The sequence below is a fragment of the Pseudochaenichthys georgianus genome, chromosome 16 (assembly GCF_902827115.2).
Source record: "Pseudochaenichthys georgianus chromosome 16, fPseGeo1.2, whole genome shotgun sequence".
In the NCBI taxonomy this organism is placed as follows: domain Eukaryota; kingdom Metazoa; phylum Chordata; class Actinopteri; order Perciformes; family Channichthyidae; genus Pseudochaenichthys; species Pseudochaenichthys georgianus.
Genome location: NC_047518.2, coordinates 28,229,754 through 28,250,420, shown reverse-complemented (window position 1 = coordinate 28,250,420; position 20,667 = coordinate 28,229,754). Strand labels below are relative to the sequence as shown.

General features: G+C 41.8%; 4 protein-coding genes and 1 long non-coding RNA gene across 6 annotated transcripts; 3 read left to right on the top strand and 2 right to left on the bottom strand.

The window, feature by feature from the left end:
• Positions 1–2,249: 2,249 nt before the first annotated feature.
• LOC139435496 (uncharacterized) lies at positions 2,250–2,693 on the top strand. The gene is made up of 3 exons (XR_011644739.1): positions 2,250–2,312; positions 2,392–2,482; positions 2,583–2,693. It is a non-coding gene; the product is annotated as an uncharacterized lncRNA (long non-coding RNA).
• Positions 2,694–2,849: 156 nt separating this feature from the next.
• Positions 2,850–5,843, top strand: otoa (otoancorin). Its single transcript, XM_034102496.1, has 7 exons — positions 2,850–2,972; positions 3,406–3,549; positions 3,629–3,771; positions 4,107–4,243; positions 4,543–4,640; positions 5,179–5,332; positions 5,444–5,843. Exons 1-7 carry the CDS (start codon positions 2,874–2,876, stop codon positions 5,524–5,526), a joined length of 858 nt encoding a protein of 285 aa, XP_033958387.1. The 5' UTR covers positions 2,850–2,873; the 3' UTR covers positions 5,527–5,843.
• A 65-nt stretch (positions 5,844–5,908) lies between these two features.
• On the bottom strand, positions 5,909–13,397 carry znf687a (zinc finger protein 687a). The gene is made up of 11 exons (XM_034102495.1): positions 13,312–13,397; positions 10,730–12,688; positions 9,884–10,136; positions 9,610–9,794; positions 9,314–9,498; positions 8,951–9,127; positions 8,696–8,858; positions 8,353–8,586; positions 8,150–8,262; positions 7,762–7,864; positions 5,909–7,674 (listed from the first exon to the last, which is right to left on the bottom strand). The coding sequence occupies exons 2-11, from the start codon at positions 12,665–12,667 to the stop codon at positions 7,048–7,050; spliced, it is 3,978 nt and encodes a 1,325-aa protein (XP_033958386.1). The 5' UTR covers positions 12,668–12,688; positions 13,312–13,397; the 3' UTR covers positions 5,909–7,047.
• Positions 13,398–13,977: 580 nt separating this feature from the next.
• LOC117460917 (26S proteasome non-ATPase regulatory subunit 4-like) lies at positions 13,978–18,254 on the bottom strand. 2 transcript variants are annotated; one of them, XM_034102541.1, is made up of 10 exons: positions 18,187–18,254; positions 17,010–17,150; positions 16,806–16,920; positions 16,507–16,593; positions 16,323–16,391; positions 15,987–16,202; positions 15,668–15,776; positions 15,436–15,573; positions 14,517–14,572; positions 13,978–14,425 (listed from the first exon to the last, which is right to left on the bottom strand). In XM_034102541.1, exons 1-10 carry the CDS (start codon positions 18,210–18,212, stop codon positions 14,255–14,257), a joined length of 1,128 nt encoding a protein of 375 aa, XP_033958432.1. In that variant the 5' UTR covers positions 18,213–18,254; the 3' UTR covers positions 13,978–14,254. The 2 variants fall into 2 exon arrangements, with proteins under 2 accessions (XP_033958432.1, XP_033958433.1); XM_034102542.1 differs by lacking the exon at positions 16,507–16,593.
• Positions 18,255–19,259: 1,005 nt separating this feature from the next.
• Positions 19,260–20,587, top strand: LOC117461283 (serum amyloid P-component-like). Its single transcript, XM_034103100.2, has 4 exons — positions 19,260–19,364; positions 19,583–19,640; positions 19,797–19,899; positions 19,993–20,587. Exons 2-4 carry the CDS (start codon positions 19,583–19,585, stop codon positions 20,501–20,503), a joined length of 672 nt encoding a protein of 223 aa, XP_033958991.1. The 5' UTR covers positions 19,260–19,364; the 3' UTR covers positions 20,504–20,587.
• Positions 20,588–20,667: the final 80 nt, after the last annotated feature.

Genomic DNA, 20,667 nt, shown 5'->3' with positions numbered 1-20,667 from the left:
GATTATAATTATTGATGCACTAAAGTGTTTATCAAAGCTGGTAAAGGTGCAGCTAGTTTTAATCACTCTGTATGCTGCAGGGTAGGCCATCCAAATCTGTAACTAAATGTACAAAATAATTGTAGTGGAGTAGAAGTACAAAGTAGCATACAATGGAAATACTCAAGTAAAGAACAAGTATCTCAAAATTGTAATTAAGTACATAATTAATGTACTTAGTTACTTCCCATCTCCGTCTAATACCATTTATAAATACTGTTGATATATTATGAAAAGTAATTGAGTGTTTGCCTTCAGCTGCTTGGAGACGTGGCTCCCTCACTGCTGGTGCAGAAGCTGTCCGGCCGTTTGCTCGGCAGTCTTCCTCTAAGCACGCTAGCTGAAGCAAACATCGTCTCTTTGGATCAAGTGGGGGACAAAACATGGAGTCGCTCACAGGTGAAGCCCCTGCATACCTCCTTGCTCCAAAAGCACACAATTGTTATCACATTTTATTATGTTTTTATATTTTTAACACACTCTGAATTATCTGGCTTCTTCCATGTAACTGTTCCTGATTAATTAACTAAGCTGGAGTACAATAGCTTTCATAAAGGTATCACTTATGAAGTTAGTTGGATGTATTTACAAAAAATATGGTGAATTTGTTGTGAACTTTTGTTTTCTTTTTTCCTGTTCTTTAGGCAGCTTTCCTGGCAAAGAAGATACTTCATGGAAATAAGTTTTGGTATAGGTGAGATATAAACAGCTGTGAACAAACCATATGTAATACAATGCAATACAAAAGCTTGCTATATGAACATCTGACAAAGCTAACATGGGTTTCTACTGAGAGGCTTTCAAGGACATTCAAGTATTTAAACACCTGGTAGGTCTTGTAACATTGAAGTAACATTAAATATTAAAATAAACAAGTAACAACTATAATCCTCTCAAATCTTCGATAATCATAAATGTCGTTATCATTATATATTGAAATATTGGTTCTTACATTAGCAGAAAACACTGTCTTCATGTTGGAAACAAATGACCCTTGACTTAAATCATCACTTCTGAGTATCCACAATAAAAATATTATAAGAAAACCTTTACAAAGACATATTACTTGGTTATTTGATCTGTGTGTTCTTGTAACAGTGTTTGCAATGACTTACATTCACTTGACAGAGTTAAGAAGCTGCGCTCAGTGATGCAGGGAATAACCTGTGAGATGATCGACGCCGTATCAGACAGTGATACTGGGGACATGGGTCAGGCTGTAACAGAGGATCCGCAGTGGCTCTCCAAACGCCAGGTATGTATTTACGTCATACAATGTACACAGATATGTGAATAAAACATGTATGGAGCATACCAATGGATTACGAATATCTGTTTCCAGGCAGGATGCGCTGCCCGAAAGCTGTTTGCTTCTTTGGAGAGAGAGAGAGCTGACTACTTCAAAACCATTACTGAGGAGGAGATGAAAAACATCTCCACATGCTTACTCCTTCAGCTGGCGTAAATAAACAGTCTTTTATTTATTTCACTTTGTTTGAAGGAGTAAGTAATGAAATGTTACTGGTCTCTATCTCTCTATCTTTTCCTTCCAGGCCTTCGAAGGTGGAGGATTTGCCTGACTCTGTGTGTCCCACCTTACTCGACAAGATAGAAGAGGCCGACCTGAGCTCATTACCTCAACGTTCCTTATCTCGCCCCGCATTCACCGAGAGAGCTCTGCGTTGCCTGGCTAATGTACTACACACAACAAGGATACAGACACCTTAAAGGAAAAGCCTAAACACTCAAGAGAGCAACATAAATGGCTCCTTAGCATACTTTGTCCAGTACAAAAGACATTTCCTCATTTGGTGTTTTGATGGTGATGTCAGTGTAACACACTGGTCTCAAAAGTTTGATTGGTATTTTTGAGTTGAGGTCTGACTGTGAAGACCACATCATAAAGCCAACAAGGCTTAAAGTGAGAAGCACTCATTATGTTTCTCTGCTTATTTATTGTTCAGGTTTTCTCTTTGAATTGTCACCTGCCGGTTCCCCACACACATTATCACTCGAGTCCAGTTTGCGCAACAATGATCTGAGATATTTGCTGTGTCTCTGCAGGGGACAGACTTATCTATGTTGACCGAGGAGGACGTGTCCAGGCTTGGACCTTTTTTGTGTGAGCTTTCGCCTGCCCAACTGAAAGTCATGAGAGGCCCCCTCATGGCCCCTGAAGTCCTCAAATCCAGCCTCCGTGCCATGGCTTCCTGTCAGCAAATTCCCCGTCGCCACGTGGCAGATTTGGTTCAGCTGGTCAACGAGACTTTTGGGTAAGAAATAATCCCTGTGAAAGCCTAAATTATTGCAAAAAAAGCTTTTTGGATGATGCATGTTTTAAATCTCCTGCAGGGATCCATCTAATTGGTCACCTGAGACTATGGAAGAACTTGGTGCTTTGGTCCTTTTGGATGACCATAAGATATCTACTCTGCCCAATAAGGTGTTCTTGGGCCTTCTCCTCCTCACTATTATTTGTGAAAGTAATTCTCATGACGCCTTCTGACCTATGTTCTCTCTCTATTTCTCTCTCTATTGGGCAGCCTTGGTTGAAGGATGTTCTCTATTTCTTGAAGTCGAAACTCAAACACACCTCCAAAGCCCTGGGAAAGAAAATCTTTGATCTCACCACAACCGCATCAAATGCAGCACGTAAAAAGAGAGCAGGTGAGGACGTCACACACAGGTGTTTGGTGCATTCTTCTACTGACTGCTCCTTTCCTCAACCTCTATTTGTTTCTTTCTTGTCTCTCATAGCCGAACAAGTCACTGCGGAGATGATTGAAGAACTGGGAATGAATAACGTCTACTGGTCAGTCGAACAGCTGGATGGGATGTCAGACCAAACCTTCCTTGCTACTGTAGAAACTCTTGGAGATGTCCCTGACTACAACGCAGATCAACTGGCCGTGCTCAAAAGCAAAATAGATAAGGTACAGTGCTTATAGACCAAAAGGAATTACCACCGTCTACAGTAACTCAGTTAAACTAAGCAAATGCTCAAACTCCCTCTGCAGTCATAAATCTGGTGTCTTCCTTTTAAACAACTCCTACTTGATCTACATAAGATTTAAAACTTCAACATCCAGAATAATCCAAGTACAGAAGTCCTTCAAAATAGGGATCATAAACCTTTGCTCAGCACTATCACTCTCTGGGTAAAGGTGTAACACATGTGTGTGTGTGTGTGTGTGTGTGTGTGTGTGTGTGAGTGTGTGTGTGTGTGTGTGTGTGTGTGTGTGTGTGTGTGTGTGTGTGTGTGTGTGTGTGTGTGTGTGTGTGTGTGTGTGTGTGTGTGTGTGTGTGTGTGTGTGTGTGTGTGTGTGTGTGTGTGTGTGTGTGTGTGTGTGTGTGTGTTGTTCACAGAACTTGGTTCCAGAGATAACTGAGAGTGAGGTGAAGCAGTTGGGATGTTTAACTCGGGGATTCTCCAGTGAAGACCTCGAGACGCTCCCTTTCCCATTGGACACTCTGGAGGAAACTGCCAACTGTGGCTGGAATGAGTCCCAGGTGAAGTATAGAAGCCGCTTCATATACTCATTTACTGATCATCGTGGCGTTCACTAATCCAGACTTATGGTCTCAATAGATGGAGTCGGTGTGGAAGGGTGCTTCAAAATATAACAACCTGACGGTGAAGCAGCTGAAAGCAGCAGACATGGTGATGCTGAGCCGGTTCATCTGTGGCCTCGACTCCACTGAGATCAGACAGCTGAACATCGACGCCTTCAAGTTAGTGCACCAGACAGAACTAACTAGTCATTTTCAATTGTTCAAGAGAAGGAGGAAAAAGATAACAACTCTGTCTTTATCGTATGCAGCTAAACATATCCCCTTAACTTCCACTATCTATGTCTCTGATGACTATCCCCTATTATTATTATTATTATTATTATTATTATTATTATCTGGCCTCATTATTTTTATTTAAATAAATGCTGAATTAGTTTGGTAGAAAATGTAACTATTATCAATACTTTAATTTAAGTTTACAAAGTATGTATCACCTGGTCAAGAGCAGAATTAAGAACTCGGACTAGTTTCTAATGTTTGTTTGTGTGTCGCAGGGACGCTGTGGGCTCAGTGGGAAGTGTTGCCTGCTCCTACAGTAAATCACAGGAGTTGAAACGTCTCGCTGTGTCTGCATTTGGAAATCCTAACAGCTGGGATGAAGCACAAGTATCTGAGCTGGGCAACATCGTCGGTTAGATAATCCCCTCTACTTTCAGTTGTCTCTAGGAAACGTAACCCCACTGTCGTATTCATCAGAAGTGCTTTTAACTGTTGCCTACTGACTATTAAGACTTCTTACACTATTTGTTATTGTATTTTATTATATATGTTGCATCGTTGGAGGAGCTCTGGTCATAACATTTTCATTGCCATTTCTACACTGTAGCTTATGAGCATTTGACATTAAAACCTTTGAATCTTGAATCTACTGCAGAAACTAGTTTTGGTTCTCGTTTTGTGCTCAGCAACTTCTGTTTGTGTCTTCCTCAGCGGGGCTGGACGCAACTGAGTTTGCTTCTTTAAACTCGTCAGTCTTCTCATTCATCAGCAAGCCCTGCATCGCGCTCATACCACCACGCATCTTTGCTGTGAGTCACTCATGGTCACTATAATTATCAAGTGTATATCAGCTGGAAGTCAAATCTACACAAGTACTTTACTTTAGGTATTTTTGTTTTAACGTATATATTCCCATTATATAACGCTTAATACTTCTGCCTCAAAACATTTCAAAATCAACCAACTCCATCAACTTTACATTTCTGCAAGTAAATCTGTTAAAAAATTAAAATAGTCCTAAAATACATGAATGCATCAGTCATAATACAAGGTATACATGTACAGTATCACCCCATGAAAGACGGCATTTGTCATAACAAGTACATTGAGTGTTTTTATTTCATTTTTGCTGACTTATACTTACATAACAATGCTACACTATTTCTTCTAGCAAGGTATTTATAAATGATTTTACTTGAGGGATTGTCTTCCTGTGGTGCTGATACTGCACTCTTTTGTTCTTGTCTGCATTTGTAATATTTGTTATGTCCACTTTGTGTACATTGAGTGTAATTGAAAAAACTCATACTGGCCAATAAAGGAGATATTGATTCTGTTTACCCCCAGAGTCTCAATGTTGATCAGCTGTTGTCTCTTGGACCTGACAACGCTGCCATGGTAACCAGTGGACAGCAAGCGGAGATGACAGACGAGCAGCTGGCCGCTGTTGAAAGAGCCGCGACCGGGTCAACTGACCAAGAGCAAAGAACTGACCATTCAGGTGAAAACAAACATGGACACTGCTGAAAATTGACATAGCATGGTTTATGTAAATGTCCATCACTCACAGTGCGGAGTTCATTGCATCCATCGTCATGTCGCTGTGTTTCAGGAGCTCCATCAATGAGCGCCGAGGGGATCTCAGCCTTCATGGTGCCGCTGCTGTTCCTCCTCATGGGTTTGCTGTTGCTGTGAGAACTGAGAGCTGCACCACCAGCAGGAGCTCCTCCCACCAACATGCAGCCTCTTTATGTTAGAGGGACATGTCCCCCTTATTGTGAGGACGATGGCTTCTTTTAGATGTTCTGATGCAGGCTGTACTAAACAATAACATACTCAGGATATATTTAACTGTGAGGAATCTTTATTATTGCTTTTAAATATTCTGTCTCGATATCTCTATAAGAAAGTATATTTTAATAGGATGAAAGGTCATATTTAATGTGTGTCACTCAGGTGATCTCGTTGTAGAATGTCTTTGTACTGTCAGAATGACAAGTGAATATATCAATAAAGAATAGTAACATACGTTCTGGGGTATAGTTGAAATGGCATTTAAAGACAATGAAAAAGAAAATTAAAGAGATCATGTGACATTTATTTAATTTTTTTAGAAACACTTAAAAATAGTTGTATCAATGCAAAAACATTAAATGCAACATGGTGTGTAAAAGCATTGGATAGTCTCCTGAGGAAGTAAACACAAGCAAACGGGTCAGTGAAGGCTGCAGAACATTGGAGGGGTAATTATTTAAGAAACACAACAATGATTTCTCTTTTTGCAGTGCGAAAGACTAAATAAAAATAAACATGGGCATGATCTTCATGTTCAACATTTCTTTGCAAAGCACAAGGAATAAACATAATGACACACATCGGATCTTTTGTTGACAGTAATCTCATAAAACTACATTTAGACACATGCGTCCCACAACCAAGAAGGAATACCTCCTTTAATGTTAATAGTTAAATGTTTAATAGTAAATTCCACTCCAAAATATGTCATAGTAATTCAACAATATTCCTCTTTGTGTTAGTGTCCCTCTATTGCAGCTCAGCAAGGAAACACCGTACATAAAGAAACTCAAAAAGGAAATGTGATGGTTAACTACTTTAAGCAAGTCCCTGTAATCTAGTTTTCATATACACAGAAATGTATGGAAGCTAAAGGCTCCGTTTAGAGGTGGGAACCAACAAACAACCTAACATGTATGTTTCTGAAAATGGCTGGCAATGAGAGAATATAAACATTAATTGTAACCGAGTTAACAGACACTAAACTGCTGCCAAGAAGGACTTCACAGAGAATTACACAGGTTTGAAATGTCTCCTCAAGAGGATGAGAACCATTGAAATCAAGACAGACACATTCAATTGCTGTCCATCAACATGAAATAAAACAACCATCGCTGGCACATTATTATGTGATGCGGTCACAGCAGTCAGACTATCTGTTTACGGACCAGGAAGAGGCTTCCATGTGAGCAGTATCATCGATGAACACACAAAGGCAGCATTAGATCCTGAGGGTCACAAGTAGAGTTCAATCTCCACCAGTGAAAATCACACGTGATTGTTTTACAAACTGTTCACATACAGAGGACAGCCTCAGTTCTACCACTGTTCTTTGGTTCGTGCAGAAGTGAGTGGAGATGACAGTAATTAAGGCACTTGCGATCACATACCCACAATGCTCTTCCTCACGTATTTGCCGTGTTACGGAGTTTTTCCAGAGTTCCTTGCGTTGATAAAAGCCATACCGTGAGTTCTGAAATGAGTATTCAGATCCGTTGCCTTTTCAAAATGTTTGCCGCAAACCCTACAGGCCAGCGTGCCCTCCTCCTCCCTCCCCAGAGCGTTGGAGGATTGAGAGGAGGGGGACGCTGGGGCAGAACCATCCAGGGAGCTCTTATCATCGTGGCTCCTGCTGTTACCTGGGGGGGGGGCTGGGTGGGCACCGAGGGACTGCTGCTCAGCTTCTCTCACTTTGTGGGAGATGAAGCGGTGGCGCGACAGGGAGGAGAGGGATGTGAAGCAGGCGCCACACTGTAAACACTGCTGACTGCCCCCTCCCCCCTCCGCCCCCCCTCGCCGGTGCTTGCTAATGTGCTGCAGGAACACAGCCTGGTCCGCCGCGGTGAAGCCGCAGGGGGCGCAGCGGAATCCAGACTCGGGGTGGGAGTAGGGGGCCGGAGCAGAGGAGGACGACCGCGACTTCTTCACTGGAGTCACCCCATCTGTGGACTCTTCGTCCTGCTCCATCCTCACAGCTCCTCTCGCTCTGCGGCCGGCCCCCACACTGCCCTCCTGCTCTGAGGAACTGTCCGCCTCGTCTGTGCCCCCCTGTGACCGGAGGAAATCACCAATACTACCGTTTACATCTTGTTCAAGTGTTCCCTGTTTGACTTGTTAACATAAAGAGTGACTCACCATCAGTGTGTCCTGGCTGCCGGGCTCCGCACTGTGTCTCAGCTGAACATGCCTCTCCAACAACGCTCTGCTGCTGAAGGTTTTCTTACTCTCAATACAAAACCTACAAACACACACACCACTTAAATATAACAATGTACTTTTATGATTGAGTAAGGGCAGTGAAGATCTGAGTAGGTTTCATATTGTTAGTTTACTTATATATTAGGAATCACAGTTACACCTGGATTGTTACCAAGCAATTGTTTAAAAGTCCAAGGCTTTACAACAGTTTACCAAAAACAAAGAACATATCTTGGCTTTTTTGCAATGATTAACTTGTACTTGGTACGGTCTTTCCACTTCAACAACATACTGTTTTTTACTCTGCAGAATGTGTGCGACTCACTTGCAGCGAAAGCTACGACTCCCGGCTTTGTGTTTGTCTCTGAGGTGTCGTCTCATGCTGGAGGTGGTGGTGAAGGAGCTCTCACACTTGTTGCAAGGAAACTTCTTCAGATTCTACACAACACAACAACATATGGCATATTCATTTATAGCTCTAAAAACCTTTTCTTTTGACATCTTAAACAGCAGGGGATGCATCCAGACCTTGCTATGTTGCTCAGCCATATGGGAAATGTAGTCTTGCCGGTCGGTGAAGCGGGAATGGCAAGGCGCACACTTCCATCCTGTGGGGGTCTTCACCTTTTCTGCAGTCTCTTCTTTATCTTCATCCATCCATTCCTCTCCATCTGAGCTCTCCATCTTCACTGACGGCCGGGAACAAGAGGAGGGGGCTGGAGGTGAAGGCAGCTCTTGTTTTAATGGTGGAGTGTTATGAGTCTGAGGAACAGGAACGAAAAGAGAATGACATTACGAGGGGGATATATTTGACTTTATTTGTAACTTAATTGATACTATTTCATTGATGCCTATAAAATCATGCATATACCTTGTAATGGTCCAGAAGGGATTTCCTCTGAGAAAACAGCTTGGTGCACTCAGGGCATTTGAACACATGGACCTTCTGATTGGTTAAATGCGTGTCAAAATGGACGTAAAGCAGGGACTTGTTGGTGAAAACTGTGTCACACATGACACATTTATAGATTGACCTGTGAAAGGATAAAAACCAGGTTGATTATTGAAAAGGAAACATTTGTTTTCATTAGCACATCTTTGTGTATATGCGAGTGTGTATATATACATGGTCTGTCCTTCGGTGAGGGTTGGATGTTGGGCGTTGATGTGGTTTTGTGTGCTGGGCTCAGATTTGAAAGCCATGGGACAGCTGGGGCATTTGTGGAACATATCACAATGAGCCTGTTGGATGTGAGCCTTCACTGAGTTGAGTCCTCCAAACACCACCAGGCAACTGGAACATCTGCAGAGAGAGAAAGAGTTTATTTAAATGTATTGAAAATGTTGTGGCACATGACGTGAATCCATCCTTAGCTAAACAATATGCATCAGATAGTATCAAACTTGGCCAATTGTTTACATAGTAAATGGTCACAAACAATGGCAGAGAAAAGAGACAGAATTGATGGCTCTAACAATGATGTCACACCTGTATCCGATGCGGCGTGCAAAATGTAAACAGATCTGGTCAAGGTGTGTTTGAAACAGCGGCTGCTTGGCCGTGCCCCCACAGTCAGGGCAGACGTGGGGGGGGCAGCCTTGGTGGATGCGCTGATGAGCCGCGGCGCTGCAGCTGTTGGGCAGCAGCATGGGAGGAGAACACTCTGTGCAAGGCTGGAGAACAACAGAAGAAGAAAGGCCAACAAATGGAGTTGGTTCACTCTCATACCATTGATCAACACAGTTTATGTATGTTCTCTTTTTCCTCCCGCTCAAAAGACTCACAGAGGTTTGTGCTGGTTTGATTTCTTGGAAATGCTCGGCCACCTCTTCTTTGCTGCTAAACTGAGCCTGGCACTCAGGACATTTGTTACTGATGAACTGCAATGCCTCTGCTTTCTTCTTGGATACCGTTTGATGTGGCTGGGGCTTTGTGTTTGGAGTGGCCTGGCCTTTTAATGGTGACGGCCCTGAAGAGGAAGACAAAAGAGACCTAATAATAGAGATTGCATACAGGCAAATGAAAATATATTCTGAGACAGCGATAACGTTGACCAACCAGCTGTGGGTTCCTGCTGGCCAATCATCTGCTCCACAGGAACGGGTTTCATCACCAGGTGTGAACACTGCATGATCAGGCCTTTCTCCTTGTGCTCTCTGGCGTGGAAAAGCAGGCTGCACTTGTTGTAGAAGGCTAGCCGCTTGGCACAGTGGTTACAGGTCACCTCGATCCTCAGCGAGCGCCGGTCGTAGTGCCGCGCTAAACTCTGCTCCAGGGCAAAGGCATCTCCACACTCCAAACAGCGGTAACCCTGCAGGGGATCAGACATTCATCTTCTTTGATAATCACTTCATTGGAAATAAAGCCATGTAAAAAAAGTGCTGTGAGATTGTCATGATGTCATGATTATGGTATCAAAACCAATGACTCCTTCTGGAAGAGGAATGTTCTATTGAAAATGTTTTACACATGACACTGTTCATAATGCAATATCAGATGAGTTATACCACACACACATCCTCTTCCTGCATATATACTTTTTCTTAAAACAAGTTATCATCTAACGGATACAATTTGGCTGCTTGTCATTATCAGATTTAACTTTAAGTGCCAAAGCAGCTGGTTCTACCTAATAATCTATGTATGGGTTTGTGGCAGGGGTACCTAGTTGCAGTTAACACAACTAGAGCTGCGACTAAGGATTCTTTTGATTAAGAGTTAAACTATACATTTTCAGTTAAATTGTTATTGTTTTGTCCATAGAAAGTCAAACCAAGCCAAAGCTCAATGTTGCATTTTTAAATCACTTGTTTGTTCAGAGCGCTAGTCTAAAAACCCAAAGCATTCAGTATAATATCATAAATGATCATGTATCCAACAGCTGTCTAAACAGTGACAGTTCACCTGTGCAGGAAGAGGAAGGCCCCACTCTGCAGGAAGAGGCGAGCTCAGGTCTGGTTTATAACTGGGCAGCAGGTTCTTGTTGTTGAGGATCTTGTTGAACGCTTCCACCAGGTTGGTCTGAGTTTTGGAAATGATCGCCCCAGTGCTGTTCACTATGGAGGCTGGTCTGCTGCTACTTTGGGGCGTAAGCAGAGGTGAAGGTGAAGAAAGTGTCATCCCACTGTTGGGGGTTTTCTGACCCAGGCTGCGAGGGTTGATCCCACCCGGGCTGACTCTGGGAGTGGAGACGGAGGGCAGGGTGGAAGCTTTAGTGATGCTCACAGCTGTTGTGGAAAGTTTAGGCTTGGTGTCCAGCACGGTTTTGTCTTTGACCAGACGGGCACCTTCCAGCGTTGCGGCACAGGCATTCTGCAGCATCGTCATCGCAGGCAGCTGAGGTTGCTGTGATAACTCCTTCTTAGATCTTGTGTTTTTAGGTTCTGGCGAAGGTTTTGAACTGCTCACATTCTTGGTGGTTGCTCTTCCCCTTCTCTTAGGGGTAACACCAGTCACGGTCCTTGTGATGCTGCCTTTAGGCATTTTGATTTTAACTTTGAGGGGACGCGATGGAGATGAAACTGTTTCTGAAGACACAGGATCCTCAGTGCCAGCACCACAGCTCTCCTCATTTAAATTGTCTTCATCTCCAGCCATCTTGTCGCTCTGCCCCTCAGCGTCACCCTGCCTGTCCTCTTCTCTGCACTCAGTTTCCATGAGCTCCTCTTGGAGACTGGAGTCCTTGTGGTTCGCTGCGGTTATGGCCGATTCAGAACTGCTGCTTTTCTTGGAGACAACCAGACCCATCTCACTGGGCGGTGGGCTCTCAGGTGAGTCCCTATCATCGATCACATGCTCTGGGTATGTCTCCTCTTGGACTGATGCAGAGCTAGAGGTGAGAGAGGGGAGGCTCTGTAGTTGAGGAGCGGTGGAGGGAGATTGGTGAGTGGTAGGTTTACCCTTCCCCTTGTGTTGGGGTTTAGGATTTGCAGGGGCAAGAGAAGGCGGCGGGCGAGGATGTGAAACAAGACAGGCAGCAGTATCAGGAGACCCAATGGTCTCAGACCGTAGTCTTGCTCTGTGTCTAAATTTGGGGGGGGAGGACATGACAGATTCTGGGCTCTCCTGGATCACAAGTGGACTTCCTAAATCTGGCTCTGAGTCATCATCATCTGACTGCATAACATGTCTAATTGCAGCCTTAATACCACCGTTTTGCGGTAAAGGAGAGGATGATGGTTTACTCATTTCATCCTTTTGAGGAGAGTGCGGAGGGCTGACTAAGTGTGGGTAGGGAGGAGTTGAGGAGTTAGGACCAGCACTAGTCGAAGACTGGGAGAAGAGGAGGGGCTTCAAACGGTGCATGACATCAGTCTTGTGATGAACCGATCCAACCTCAGCTTTTTTATCACTTTCACCCTCATTCGAATTCAGTGCAGACCTCAATGGGGAATGAGGGAGCCATGGCTCTGTGGTGGACTGTCCTTGATCCCTGGGGACAGATCCTTCAAAGCCATTGGCAGCCTGGGGCTCCACAGGGGCTTCAGCAGACTTTTTGAGGCCAAGCTGTGAGGTGATGTCCCCCACCTTGACCTGAACCTGAGAGTTTAAGCCACTGTTTGAGGGATTGTCTGTTCTGTCCCTGACAGACTTCTCCTCCTCTTCAAAAGACTCGGACCGTACTGTGTTCTTCACAATAACACTGACCACAGGAGGTTCACTATGTGAGGCAGGAGGGCGGGGAAAGCAGGAAGGAGACCTGCTCTCTCTCTCCTCTGCATTAGTTCCCACCTCATCTCGCTCGTCCTCTGGACTGGATTGAATGGCTTCTTTGGCATCGATGTCAGGAATGTCAAAAGCTGCTAGCAAATCGTCAAAGTCTGGGGTCTTCATGTCCCCCATTGCCAGCACAAGGCTCAAAACCTATAAGGGCAACACATCAGTCAGAGCAACTCATATTATGTCAGTTCAATCTAAAAACGTTGACATGAAGAAAGAAGGATGCATATCCTTTACTTAAGAAAATATTCACTGCTTAAATACTACACTAGTAATACACGTCCTGCAATGTGCAGTAAAACGCACCCTGTCAAGTATTTTAAAGGATATGTTGCATTGTCGGCTGCATACGTTTAAGCTGAACTCATTTGACATATAATCCTTTATAAACTGTTGTACTAACACTGGACGCAGCAAAAATACCAAAATTACTTTTTTGACAGGTGGTATCATTAGAAACATGTTTGTGTATGTTATTTTGTTTACCAGACTTAAGTAATGAAAGTAAACATGTCTAAAGAAACAAGAAAGTTGCCGATTGAAGTGTCAAACTTCACTGTCATGTTGCAACAAGTGGGTCCTGCTGCTAACGACATGCTACATGTTAGCAGCTAACGTCAACCAGCCAACTTTCTACACGTCGTCAAAAACTACCTTTAGCTGCATCAGTGTAACTCAACTAACGTGCTTCTCTTACGCTATGTTTAATGTGTATTGTGCTGCAGATAAAGCTAGCATTAGCACGTATTGCATTTGATGCGAATTACCTGCTAGTTGGCGAAGTTGGTTCCTGACTTTCCTCTTGGACGCATTAGTTCGACGTCACCAGATCGTGCGACAGAGACTTCCCAGGTGAGGCGCCTCCCACATGTTCACGTGTTGTTTACAAAATTGAAGATGCAAAAGCATTTGTAATTGTTACCAGGCATTTCAAGCTCAATCTCAGTAATATGTAATAATAGTTACTGCAGTGATCTTTACAAAACATTTTTTTTTTTAAATACAGATAAAAGTTGTGCATTCAAAAGTATATTCCAATGTTTGAGAATGGCCCATTTTATAAGAATATATTTGTATCATATTATGTGTATTGATTTATAATATAACTGTTTTCGAAATATGATAAGTAAAGATGATTATCTATGACCATATTTTTTTTTTCTAGAAAAACAAATATATATAAATTATTATTAGTAGTAGTAGCTTCCGTAAGTAACATGACGTTTTTTTTCATGCTTACATCCCTCAGCGGTTTATGCATCTCGTATTGACACTCGTAAACACCCAGTCATATTCATTATTCCCATCTTTCATCTTTAAATGCATGTGTAACTGGTTGCTAGCTGTGTTATATACCAGTGGCGTCTTTACCTTGATATTTTTGGGTATTGTGCATTAGTTAATAAATGTTCTGCATCAGATGAAATGCCCCATTGTATTCTGTACATTTATTGAGGAAATCTGCTCATTTACTCAGTGCTTATATTACAAAATATTCAAAAGTAAGCCTATCTGCTTGACACAAAACAATGAAATCACAGCAGTCCTTTAACTCAAAGTTGAAAAAAGGTGAATATGTGTACAGTTAACAGAGCTATATAAACAGAAATGTAACTAAATGGTTCCTGTACTGAGGAGAGCACTGGTAATGACACATGCCATGCAATCTTCTGTTTTTTTTATATATATTAAGGTTGTCTCTTTGGATGTTCATTTCTTCTTTTCCCCATCCTTCTTGGTGTCAGATTTGGAGCGTGTCTGAGATGCCAGAGAGCCCATGGCGTTTCGGATGGCCTCGTTATTAGGGTCTACGCCAGGAAGGTTTTCCAGGACGCTCTGAAGGAACTCAGGATCCTGCATTACATCGTAGTCCTCTTCATCCTGGACACAGAAAATTACACATTTGATCTGTTGTCACACACTTCCAACTGATGAAAATGACAAATGAGAATAAACAAAGACTTGTCCTTACCGTAGCCTTACTGGAGTCCATGTCAGCTCCTGTGTCCATGTCCTCAGCACCAAACTCTGCAAGATAAATGAAACAGAAATGTTGCGGTCATTTTTGGTCTGGGCTTTTTAATGAACTGCAATTCAAAAATCGGAACATTTCAAACTGCGTCTAATATCTGGTTATAACTAAAAGTATTGTTCTGTAATGCTTCAGTGAGTACACACATTGCATTCACATTTGTAAATGTGGACCCAAGACCAGTACAAACTGTTTTAGTCATTTATCACATGTGAAATATGTTTTTCTAGTCTCCAAAGTATCCACCTGGCCAGGGCCACTCCAGACAAACCAATCACTGTAATGTCAGCAAGTCAAGGTAATATTTATTTGGCTGTGGCTTATTTTAGATAAGAAAATACAAAGTACACATGTAAAATATATACAGGACACCAGCTACAACAACTGATTCTTCCTCCAAACTGCCTTAAACATTGTATTATATTGTGGATGTGATGCGTACTAAGCAGAGGTCGCGTTAACCGAATATTTTCCGTCTATGACGGATTTTTTTTAACAATGACGGACAAATCTGAAAGCAGTCCGTCATTTTGACAGATTAGAACAAACCTCGGAACAGCGCCAAAGTTTCCCCGCAGCGAGGCTCCGGTGTTATGCATGCCCTCCAAAAAGGAAATTATACCGTTTCCAAACCTAACTGTGCCGTACAAATCATTTAAATGTCTGAGTTTTTCTGCATGCATAACACGGTGCATGTGAACTGTCCCCCCCCCCCCCCCGTTGACAGTTCACAAGCATGCTTCTCCCCCCCCCCCCCCTCGTCAGAGTTGTGTAAAGGCCGACGGGCAGCGAAAAAGTCTAGCGCCTCTGGTACTAAGTCTCAGCTTGTTTTAGAGAAAACTAGAAATCTATGATTAACCTGCTCCTTTTCCCTGCATGGACATCTGCAGAGCGTAGGCGATCTGTTCGTCCTCTGTCATGCGGCTGAAGTCTGGGATAGCTGGTGTGGATGATTCTGTTTGGGGAACAGACATTTTCAACAGGGCATCCTCAGACTCTGGAACAGAAAGAGGGGAAAACACACTGTGTGAACAGACTCCCGCTCGAGGTAAAATGTCTCTTCTGAAGTAATATTGGCAGAATGTTCACACCATCAGCAGCAGGAGAGGCAATGCCAGCTTCAGCAGCGGATGCGACAGCGACTCTGCGAGCTTCATCATCCTGTCGTTGTCTCTGCTCCTCCATAGACACCCTCAAAGCCTGACGATAAGAGAGGAAGAAACAGTCTAATACAAAACAAGTAGCATTACAACACACAAATATACAATGAAGAAAGAACAAAATGTTGGTGTTGAAGGCAGTTGTAAAGAAAACAGCAAAAGGGATGACTAGTCCTAAGGATTTTAGACACAAAATGCAAGAAGAGTTGGATTACAATAAACACAACAGCATCTTTCCCTGTTCTCTTACCAAGGCCAGCTCCGGGTCTGCACTGGGATCCACTCCAAACTCAAAGTCTCCGGCGCCCAGGCCCAACGCAGCCCCCCTCCCTCCAGCCAGGATGGGTGAGGACAGCAGGGCATCAGCCAGACTGGGCCCTGGAGGCACTGTGACCAGGTGGGAGCCGGCTCCCTCTTTGCCATTCAGTGTGTTTATGAAGGACGTCAGCTTCTCTGTGTTCATCTCCTACATCGGTGAGAAAGAAGAAAGTTAGCATGAGGACTAGACAAGGTATCAGAGAAAGCAAGAACAATACAGCACATTATATTATGATTGAGTGTGGGTCAAATATTCATGAAAAAATACCTCCTCTCCAAAGTTAATGATATCCACATTGACCTTTTCCTTCTTTAGACGCTTTGCCATTTTGACCATCTACAAGAAAATAAAAATACGTAAGTGACAGATACATATTCTGTAAAAGTCTTCTGCCTGGTTGTCAGTATCAAAGCATGCGTAACATGTTGACTAATGTCAGAATGCCGCTCACATCTTTGTCATTGTCCTCCACCGGGCTGCCAATAAAAGCAATAATGCGCATCTTGTGGTTTTTGCCCTGTCTGTGCTTCAGCGCCAACTAAAGAGAGAACCATTCAAAACATTAACTGTAACATATATTTTTCAACACAGAAATGTTTCCATTTGATGCAAGAAAAGCACAGGTGTTATTATATAATGATGGTTGCATTATATTTATGCATATATTCCTACATTTCACCTTGCACATCTTTTTTAGCTACTTTTTCGGTTCAGGATGAACGCAGTGTGTTATGAAGTTCACAAACTCACATGTGCCACCCTGATGCCGGTGCAGAAGCTAATGTTCCCGATAGGCTGCACAGCATGTAGCTTTGACAGTATCCTGCCTGTGTCTGGTGTCAGCGTAGTCAGCACCTCACAGTTGCTGAATGGGGAAATAACACTTTTGTAATTAATTTCACAGTTACATATGTTAATGCCACTAAGCTCATTTTAAAACACAGTGCCTCTTACTTTGCCATGGTGATGAGGCCCACGTTGTTTTCAGGGTTGGTGCGAGTCTTAGAGTGACAAACCATATTAACTGCATCCTGCTGGGCCTGTAGTCTGGTGGGCAGAAAGTCTCCATTGCGCATATACTCACTGTTGTCCACACTAAAAAAGAAAAGAAAAAAGCAGCATTATTAAAGATATTCCATTGATTTGACAAATATTTGTACATTACAGACCACAATTAATAGAACGACAAGACTCTAAAAGAACACTGTTTAAGTGTTTTAAGGGGCAGACAATGAAACAGTTCGTTATAATAGCAGTTTTCAATGAATTAATTTAGCAAAGCAGAAAATGACAACCATTCAATAGTTTCAGCCAGAGTTTCAGCTTCTCTAAAAGTGAGGATTTGCAGCTGTACGTTGTACATTTGAGAGTCTTGGATTAATGTTGGACAAAGACAAGCATTGTGAACACATTATTTGGGGAAGTATGATTTGTCACTTTTTTGGAATTTAAAGAGAAGAAAACAACATTATATTAAAAAATGAAGGATACGTTTATTGTTATAGCCCGAGTGAACACAACGGGTCATTTAATTGAATGGAAATCAATGCAAAAAGCTCTGCAGTAGCCTACTGCTGCCTATGAAACGTTGTATTGACATTGTTTAATAAAACAAGGTATTTCATGTTGTGTCTTGCCTTTAACTGCATGCAACATTGACAGACAGAATGTATTTATGATGGATAACACGGCAGCATGGTTGGACAAAGAAACTGAAACAACAGAGCGATGCATGTTATGACCAGTCTATGGTTATGACCAAGACAGTAGGTTGTATTGTTGTTAGCTAGCTAATGCTAACGCTTTAAAGCCATGTTATTTAATTTGAAGCACACTATTTAATTTACAGTTGAGTCACATCAACCTGAGGTAGCGACACTACATTTTTTTCGCGTTTTTTATGTATAACTTGTCAAATAACGATTGTGTGCTGGAAGCTGCAACTGGCTAACGTTGGCTAGGTTATAGTGACTCAGGAAATAGCTTAAGCATCTTAAATCATAAACAAAACAAGCAAACCTGTACAGTTCAGGCAAACTATATCAAAACATGCTTATTTAGTTAACGACCGTTTTTTTAAATAAAGTTAGCAGTCTTAATATTTAACTCAAAACATTTTATAATTTCTTACCAGACCATAGTACTTTCAAGCACCATCTTGAAGTCTGTGGTTACGACGTCATCGGGTGGGTTTATGGGTAATGGTGTTTTTCCGTATGAAAAAAACAACTTGAATGATGATTTATAATAAAAATGCAATCATTGGGTTGAATCATGTGAGCAGAAGGTGCCCTGTAATGAAAAAAGGCCTTCTTTACTACTGCAAAAATGATGTGAGTGTCCCAGTAGGCTATGTCCCTTGATACAAAGCTGTTTGATTTAGTTTATAGTTGGGAAATAGTCCACAGTACTCCATAATAAACATTGCTACAAAATATGTCCAAAAAAAAATCAGGAGAAAAATAAAATCATTGGTTCGAATCATAGCTCGATTAGGAACACTGACCTTTAATCTTCTTTGAACCAGTTGTGTGAAGATTAAAATGGGCACTGTCTTGTGTTTTTTATGCTGCTGCAATAGGATGTGTAACGTGACAAGAACTCTCAATAAAGCAGATGGATGTTCAAAGATAATGTAGGCCTATGCCTACTCAATGATAATTATTGGATAGCCTACTTCTACAGGGGCACTGTCAAATAGTTAAGGCACACAAACAAACACAAATTCATGCATGCATATTGCATTATGATAGATATAGATAGATAGATATAGATAGATAGATAGATAGATAGATAGATAGATAGACAGATACTGTAGACAGATACTGTAGACAGATACTGTAGATAGATAGATAGATAGATAGATAGATAGATAGATAGATAGATACTTTATTGATCCCAATTTGGGAAATGTTTGCGTTGCAGCAGCATAAAAAACACAAGGCAATAAGAGAAATTAAGACACAAGAAATAAACAGTACAAAATATTTCAGAAATAGAAACAATTTAAAAAAGTTAAGGTTTAGTTTATAAAATCTAAAAAAGATATACACATGTGGAAAATATACAAATTTAAATACAAATACTTATAAAGGGTTGCACATGTGAGCATAAGGTGCCCTGTAATGAAAAATAGATATGCAAGTGTCCTGGTATGTCCTTTCAGTTTGATTTACTTTGTGATTAGGAAATAGTCCAAAGTCCTTCATAGTAAACATTGCTCAACATCATGTCTGAAGAATAAAAGCAGGAGAGACATCCTGAAACGGGGTAGTCCCGGACAAGAAGCGTACACAGCCAAGCCAGAAGGTAAACAAAACTTATAGTTTTCAATTAATTTAATTAATCAAGTTGGGTAATTTACTATTTATGTGTCATTAACTATTTAATCCTTAGATTTGATGTCAGAATTTAAAATAACCTATTTTAGTTGGTAAATATGTCTTTATGTTCTTGCTTAGATCTCGCAGATAATGGTGATTAATTATTTTCATTGATACTAAAACATTGACTTGTTGAAATCTCAGATGGAGAAACTCATACTTTTGATGGTGATCTTTGGAACATGTTGTGCAGCACCCCAAGGTTTGTAAACTTCGACCGACAACATTGCGGAGAAGTTTGTCTATGGAGAAGCATTTGATTATGATAGCTTTAATACTTTTGTTTCTAAACATTTTAGTTAATGATATTTTGTTTGCTCTCCTTCCCTAAAAATAATTTTGTTTTCCACCTGTGCAGATCTTTCAGGTAAAGTGTTTGTCTTTCCAAAGGAGACCAACACTAATCGTGTAGTACTCGTGACACCTAAAACCAGATTCAACTCTGTGACCACCTGTCTCAGGTAACTGGTGTTGTAATCAGAAAGCTTCATTATTTGTGGTTAAGTTTGAAGAACGGTTTGTCAGATTTTCTCAATGCCTACACATCTTTTCAGATATCAATCAGATCTCAGGAGGACATATGGAATCTTCTCTTTGGCTACACCCACTTTCAACAATGACTTTTTGATCTATAAAAGTAATGCAGAGAGTGACATCGAGCTGAATGCTCGGGATGGGAAAGCAGACTTCACGTCACTGAAACTTGATGCCAACACCTGGCACTCTATGTGTGCTACCTGGGACTCCTCCACTGGGTTGGCTCAGCTGTGGGTGGACGGCAAGGCGACCACCAAGAAATTTGTCCAAACTGGGGCCATCACTGGAGCTCCCATCGCCATCCTGGGCCAAGAGCAGGACACCTATGGCGGAGGCTTCGATGCAAAGCAATCATTCATAGGTATGATTACTGACTTCCACATGTGGGACACTGTCATCCCCACCTGTGAGATCAGACGCTATATGGAAGATAAGCACTTCAGCCCAGGCAATGTGTTCAGCTGGAAAGCCCTGGACTTTCAAGTCAAAGGGCAGGTTTTGATGGAACTGACATCTGAAGTTATGTAACATGATGTATAACTGTGAATAAATCACAAGTAAAACAAATGTTTGATTCTCTCAAGAAGATTAAAGTATCTTCAGATAATTACATGATGGCAGTGCTCTTTTCTCTTTTTTTGCACACACTATTTTCAAAAGCAACTATGAATAATGAAGAAAGGGACCAAAAC

What these genes read in the sequence shown, in the direction of transcription:
- otoa (XM_034102496.1), top strand. Translation starts at nt 2,874, where the DNA reads ATGTCAGACCAAACCTTCCTTGCTACTGTAGAAACTCTTGGAGATGTC. An exon ending in TGAGCTGGGCAACATCGTCG is followed by an intron (nt 4,244 to 4,542) that starts GTTAGATAATCC and finishes TGTCTTCCTCAG; the next exon opens with CGGGGCTGGACGCAACTGAG. An exon ending in GCAAAGAACTGACCATTCAG is followed by an intron (nt 5,333 to 5,443) that starts GTGAAAACAAAC and finishes GCTGTGTTTCAG; the next exon opens with GAGCTCCATCAATGAGCGCC.
- znf687a (XM_034102495.1), bottom strand. Translation starts at nt 12,667, where the DNA reads ATGGGGGACATGAAGACCCCAGACTTTGACGATTTGCTAGCAGCTTTT. An exon ending in TCAAACCAGCACAAACCTCT is followed by an intron (nt 9,499 to 9,609) that starts GTGAGTCTTTTG and finishes GTTGTTCTCCAG; the next exon opens with CCTTGCACAGAGTGTTCTCC. An exon ending in CTCACCGAAGGACAGACCAT is followed by an intron (nt 8,859 to 8,950) that starts GTATATATACAC and finishes ATCCTTTCACAG; the next exon opens with GTCAATCTATAAATGTGTCA.
- LOC117460917 (XM_034102541.1), bottom strand. Translation starts at nt 18,212, where the DNA reads ATGGTGCTTGAAAGTACTATGGTCTG. An exon ending in CAGACCCGGAGCTGGCCTTG is followed by an intron (nt 15,777 to 15,986) that starts GTAAGAGAACAG and finishes TCTTATCGTCAG; the next exon opens with GCTTTGAGGGTGTCTATGGA. An exon ending in TGGACTCCAGTAAGGCTACG is followed by an intron (nt 14,426 to 14,516) that starts GTAAGGACAAGT and finishes TTCTGTGTCCAG; the next exon opens with GATGAAGAGGACTACGATGT.
- LOC117461283 (XM_034103100.2), top strand. Translation starts at nt 19,583, where the DNA reads ATGGAGAAACTCATACTTTTGATGGTGATCTTTGGAACATGTTGTGCA. An exon ending in ATGTTGTGCAGCACCCCAAG is followed by an intron (nt 19,641 to 19,796) that starts GTTTGTAAACTT and finishes CCACCTGTGCAG; the next exon opens with ATCTTTCAGGTAAAGTGTTT. An exon ending in TCTGTGACCACCTGTCTCAG is followed by an intron (nt 19,900 to 19,992) that starts GTAACTGGTGTT and finishes ACATCTTTTCAG; the next exon opens with ATATCAATCAGATCTCAGGA.